The sequence below is a fragment of the Manduca sexta genome, unplaced genomic scaffold (genome assembly GCF_014839805.1).
Source record: "Manduca sexta isolate Smith_Timp_Sample1 unplaced genomic scaffold, JHU_Msex_v1.0 HiC_scaffold_1793, whole genome shotgun sequence".
Lineage (NCBI taxonomy): Eukaryota > Metazoa > Arthropoda > Insecta > Lepidoptera > Sphingidae > Manduca > Manduca sexta.
Window position 1 is genome coordinate 1 of NW_023592693.1, and position 6,655 is coordinate 6,655.

At 36.6% G+C, this 6,655-nt stretch overlaps 1 protein-coding gene across 1 annotated transcript; it reads right to left on the bottom strand.

Moving 5' to 3' along the window:
* Positions 1-4: 4 nt before the first annotated feature.
* LOC115450187 (lipase 3) lies at positions 5-1,004 on the bottom strand (the record flags this gene model as incomplete). The annotated part of the gene is made up of 1 exon (XM_030178176.2): positions 5-1,004. A coding segment is annotated over exon 1 (783 nt), but the record flags the coding sequence as incomplete, so codon positions are not given.
* Positions 1,005-6,655: the final 5,651 nt, after the last annotated feature.

A 6,655-nucleotide genomic window follows, 5' to 3' on the forward strand; every position in this document is an offset into this window, starting at 1 on the left:
CACTGGGAAGAACTTCAAAATAACCTATGGATTCTGAGAAGAGTTCGAAGTCCTCACTGAATGGTATCATCGCTCGAATCACGGGACTCTTGAGGCGCGACATATATCCTACTGTAGATAGTGAGATCATCAGCGCCACTTTGTCATTGTACTCGGGTCTTTCAGAGCACATTACAAAATAAGCAGTTGTACCTTGCGAGTGACCGATGTAAACTAGTTGGGACATGCCAGTTTTTGTTAAAATGTAATCAATTATGCCAGTGAGATCTATTCGACCGATTTCATCCCAGCTAAAGTCCCAGAATAGTTTATCTGTATCTGGATTTAAAATTGCATGATTTCGCGAATACTTGTTCCCTCTAGTGTTGCCGATCCAGACATCATAGCCTTCCAACCAGAGGTTATAAGCTATAGAGTTTGGTAAGTTTGTTGTAACGAAGTCATCAGCACTGCACAGGAGCCCATGCATCAGGTACACTGGTGGTCCATCGTTCGGCATTCTGATGACAGTGAGTATGTAACCATCGTCTGTTGTTACGTGGTGTTCTTCTACTGGATATTTGTTCTTGATTATTAACTGAGTGACATTGAGGTGAATATTTTCCTTGTCTATGTTAGTTGTGTAGTTATCCAAAATCTCGAAAGAGCACTTGAAATTGAAATCGTTGGTATCTATGGCTTTGAGAACATTATTCAGTATTATGTTTTTAGCGGTGTCGCTAAATACTGAGGTCAAGCCAAAAACTCCGCACGACATAATCCAAGATAGCAAAGCAAACGTTCGCATTGTGTCACTTTGAAAGGTGTGCTAAGCAAATATTTTTTCTATTATGAAACAGAATCAAGATTATGCTCTTGCTATCGCAAACCGACATTGGCGGCTGTCGCGGCTAATCTAAGTCGTTACTGTGCCGATCTTCGTCACTGCATACTTGACGTATTTGTTGTGCTTCACATTTTATTGACCGTGACGAGTTAATGGACCACCATTATGTTAGCTGTTGTTTACGCAGCAATTATTATTTTATCTTAATAGCCTACAGTTGAATGTCTTTGTAGTAATACATTTTATTCTGTCCATGGTTTCAAAAGAGAAGGTTACTCAAGTCATCGTAAATTTTATTTTTCTATTTCGTTTTGGCGATATTTTTTTTTGTTCGTGGTTTGGGTTTGAGCTTCGAAGACGCACAGGTGAAATCCTTAAAATCAAATAAGATACTGATGATTCTTTTTGAATATTCATTATTCGTATAACGAAAGTATTACGTACGTTAATAAAATTGGCTATACAAGTCACGTAAGAGCACATCGAAGGGCAGAAGCGCGACTAGAAGATGCCCAGTCATAGCTCAAGTTATATGTCCAGTTTCTACAGTCGCCGTGGCCGAAATCGGCTAGGAAGACATCATCATCATTCGCATACAATGAATGTGATTTTTGCAATTCGTGTTTTTATATTTATATGGATATTATTAACCCATGCATAAAGTAAAAAGTTTTTTAGTTTTGTATATATTTTTGATGACGGTTCGTACATCTTGTGTCCGTTAGTCGCTCTCCTGGTGAGTACAGAACATACCTTACCACCAGCTAAACTACGACGATAAAATAATTGTAGTTTAAGTAATAAATTAGCTCTGAATGAGATTTTCTCGCAGTAAAATTATTAGTTATAAAATGCTAAGGTTTATTTATAACATAAAGTATAGATCTGAAAATAAATTAAAAGGAAAAGTTAAAAATCTTTAGCACTCTCATCATTGAGGTAGATAGTTCCTGTATAAGTAACAAACAAAACGAAAACTTTACATTCCTGAATTCATTATCATTAGCCGAGTTGCGTTTACTTCGAGTTCTGAACTAGGAACATAAAATGGAACATTGAGTGCGATGTCCGCATCTAAATCCCCTCGTTCGTGCTAGAAGTGGCTTCCACCAACTACAAACGGAACTGTACTTACATCTTCAATGTAAATGGACCTTTCGAATAGGTTCACAGGAAACTTATGATTTTTATTCAACTTCGTGAAGGACGGTAATATATTCTGTATGGTGTTAAAGATGGATGGAAAGTTTTTTAGTTCTATGTGAATGTACAAGAATGGAAATTGTAAATATTGAATTTTCCATTTAAAACTAAACCTTATTGCTAGATAAAGTGTAATTTAAGAACTAAGTATAGAATGGTGATTTTTTAATTTGAAATTTTGTTACGAATTCCTATAAAATGACTATTATATATTTTTGCAATGGCGATGGTATGGGTAAAATTGATTAACCAAAGCGCAGACAATCAGAATAAGTCTTTGTCTATCTGTTAATCTTTCATCCTAATCATTTCAACACTATGCGTTCACTTTTGAGAAAAATGCAAACATCTTCACAAGCCTTCGCATTTATAATTGTATGAACCGTAAGTTTATTATTTTTACATACATGTTGCAGTATTACACATTCTCAATATTTTGTTATCATAACATCGGAATGATTTACGAACTAGTCCAAAATCACATCCTTTTGCCATAATAGTCCATCGACAAAGAACCATGTCGTTTGATGAATGGCGACATTGTACTGAGTGAGGGCGACCGCCACGTGTCTGGGCCGGCAATAATTAAGACATGTCACGTCGAAAAGAAATGTGTTTTATTAGCAGTCGAGGTGTGAAAGATGATTCGTGTGATTATATCAGTCAACAGTAATAGTTTTCTTTATTGCTTTGAATGATGAGACGAGCTTGCCGTTCCCCAGATGGTAGGCGATACGACCGTCCATAAACATTAGAAACACCATCTAACACATTAAATTACAAAGTGTTGTTTGGTATTCCACTGCGCTCGCCATCATAAGACATGAGATGATGAGAAGTCTTATTAGGTCCAGTAGTTACACTGGCTACAATGTCTTTCAAACCGGAACATAACAGTAACCACATACTCCTGCTTGGCGGCAGAAATAGACATAGCAGTGGTAGGTACCCAGGCGGACTCTCACATATTTTTATATGGTTATAGGTGGCGCGACCTACCACCAGTATTGTATTCATCTATTTATGAACAAACTTTAGCATAACGGACACAATATTCTATTTACATTGCATCATTTAATCGACAATGGTTCTCATCCTTTGTAAATAAGGTACCACTTGTCATTATTCAGAAGTATAATACTTTAGGTACGAGTATTTCTTCTACTTGTTTAAGCCTTTCGAAGTCCACTGCTGAACATAGGCCTCCCTGAAAGCATTTCCAGCGGGTTCCTACAAGTGTTTATATTTTTTTATATAAACTAGGCCAGTAAACAAGATGTCCCCACTCTGTATTATTTCGATTAATTCTCTCAGCTCTACTGCACGTTTAAATACTTATAGGTCCTTGCTATTACAAATTGTAGCTTCGGTTGTGGGTATAGTATCGTAACTTGTAAACCAAAACTGCTCATTGGAACACCATATATTAACCAGATAATCCTTTTACTACTGAAATTTCAAGATCATGGATGGCATGTTTTTATATCTTTTCTTTTTTACAGCCAGCAGGATAACATTTAACTTATTTTTAATGGTTTTTGTTTAATGCCACTTCAGTATCACATCAACCACAGTCTAATCGTAAAATATTTCAAGCTGGATAAGCAATTTGAAAGCGTTTTAAGGCAGCATTGTTTCAGCGAGTGCGGGGACTCGGCGCCTGCAGCCGACGTGGCATTAGCATCATACAGCTGCAGCTGTCGCAGCCTCACTGATATGAGAGCCTTTCAACTTGAGCGCTTAGAACACGCTGTCGTGGCTTTTGTTGGCATTTAATAAAAATATATATTGTCTTCAGTATCTTATTGTTGGACGATGTTTAAAACTTAACAAATAATAAAGGTTCTTATTTTTATTGGTATTTAATGTTAATACTTTTACCAACTAGTCGAACATAACACAGGAACTAATATCCTTCGCCAGTTCACCCAATACTATAACTATAACTTCTCATATATTTTTTATATAAATACAGTATCTCTTTACCTCATTGACTAACTCTCTGTGTTGAGTAATCGAAAGGATCTTCAAGGCAACAAATTTATACCGCGTTGGAGATCTGTCAAGATGACAAACGTGACACAGTGCCCAGCAATTAGTAATCCAGTTATGTGAGGTGTTACAACTTACAAGTGCGGCGCTCACAGCTAGCACAACGAATACAAAATACTTGAGTCACAAAATAATTATATTATCACTTTATTTCGCAGTTAAATCAGTTTGTAATGGAATCTGTGTAAAAGACACGTCCATTAGTTTTTTATTAAGATTGAGCGACATTTCGACAAGCGTCCCAATTTAGAAGTGTTATTAGTGTTAGAACTCAGAGAATATACCTAGAAAGCCTTTTAGAAACGAGTTATTTCGTCTGAACCGACAGACAGCTGTCGTACTCAGAAATTGGTTTCATGTTACTATATTTTTATTGTTAATTTTTATTATAATTTATTCTGATCTCGTAATTGTTAGTAGTAACGCGCAATATATGTGGATCTGGGTTCCAAAATCCGTGTGAGATTGTCTATTCTAAAAAATATACCTACTTAAAATTCCTGGATTTGGAATTTGTCTCTGAAATAACGATAGAATTGTTCATTAACGATTACATCATTGGACGAAAAAGGCTGAGCGAAAAGAGCATTAGTTGCCCCGCTTTTTACGTCTTCGACAATAAAAGGTGTGAGTGTGGAAATTTGTTCGTAGATGTCACTTTTCAATTCAGCCCGTGTACATCCAATAAAACAGACTGTGATAATTCAAGCTCCATCGACGAATGGAATGACTTGTTAGTCGACATTATGTTTACAAATAGATCTTATCATCAAGTAACATTAACACTCTAACTTTTTTTATTGCTTTGTATGAGGAAATCAGTTTGCCATTCGCCTGATGGTAAGCAATACGACCGCCCATAAACAGTAGAAACACCATCGAACACCTTGAATTACAGTATTGTTTTGTATTCCACTGCGCTCGACATTCTGAGCCATGAGATGTTAAGTCTTATTATGTCCTGTAATTACACGAACTAACTCTATCCAGAAAATAATGCAATTCTCAAGCATCATCTAATCATTTAGAACATAGTGCGGTGGATGATTAGAGGTGAGAGAAGCAGTTCATTAGTCGCCAGTCGCGAGTCGCAGCCGCTGGTGTAACTAACCGAATCATTAAATAGAGCCGCCTCGCGTGGCTAACGACCTGCAGCCACAGCCTTCATATTAGTTCACTAACGATACACTGCGCTACGGTAATGCGAAGCCATGCAGGCAGCGGATTCATGGACGGTAGCTTGTGTTATTTGATAGGTTAGGATTATTATTTATTACACCAAAGATCAAGACTTTTTTCTTAGTTACATACTATTTCTTTATTTTATAACAAAATCATTTATTCTTTAAAATGTATGTGAAAAAGTGTAATAATTAATTTCTTAATCTAGCCATTTAAGCACTAGCCATTAAAACAATAAATTAGAACATCATAAACTGGTAATAATAAGGATGGACTTATTGTAATGATCACCCGCTTCCGCCACCGCGCAAGCCCCCGCTCGTCTCAACGCTTGACGAATACAGACACTCGAAAGTTCGCGACGAGAGACGAATTTGCATCAAACACAGAGCGAAGCACCCTCATGCTTGCTGAAATGCTGGTTCATATTAAACAGAGCCGACTGTCTCTACGTCCCTGCGTGGCTACAGCACTACGTCTCTACGTGTTTGGGTTTAATTACGTAAACTCGCAACAAAGCGGTTTGTTTTGGCACTCACTGGCACTATTTTGTTTTAATTTGTATGAAATGTAATTTAGTGCTATTTTCAGCTTCGTGTTTGTTTATTTTCGCTGGAAAATTTAATGGGTTATTGTAAAATGTTTTAATGTAGGTCGAATTTCAGTTATTTTTAGCTGCGGACCTTATCATCTTTCGATATTTCAAACCAGTGGTTGTCTGTCTCTTTGAATAAAAAACGTCGATGGTTGATGACCTTTTAAAATTATGAATTTTTTAAGAGATAATCATGGTCTAAAAACGCTTGCAAAACAAAGTCGTGGGTTTTGAGAATCTTGATTAACTTTTGTTTTTGTCAGGCTTCAGGTAATCTTATGAAATACAAAAGCAAGTCTTTTTATCTGGTGACAAAAAGACCAATAACTCATTTTATTTACACGTAACAGCACGAGTTGATGTCAGTTACATCATAAAAATATTTTCCAAACTGCAACAACAGTGCTTGTTTTCTTGGAAGTAGAAATATATACAAAATAAATAGACATACCTCCAAAATCGCTTATGATCCGCATATTTAAAATCTGGACTATCTGATATAAAATGCAGATGAAATTCTAATAGATTCAAACGTCTGATGACGTGTGGGCCGGAGCGGTGGCCGCAGTAGATTATATTTAAAGACCTGTCACCGCCGTACTGCCCACAATTGAATATTAAATGGAATTTTGTATCCATTCAGCATATTTGTATGTTTGAGACGAATAAACGTAAATAAATGTTGGCAGTTCCTGCGACTGCAGATAAATCTTTATGATCTGCTGCCGGTAGAGGAAACTAAAAATACACACATATCATAACGTATTTATGTCCGAAGGGGTATACAGAGGCGCAAC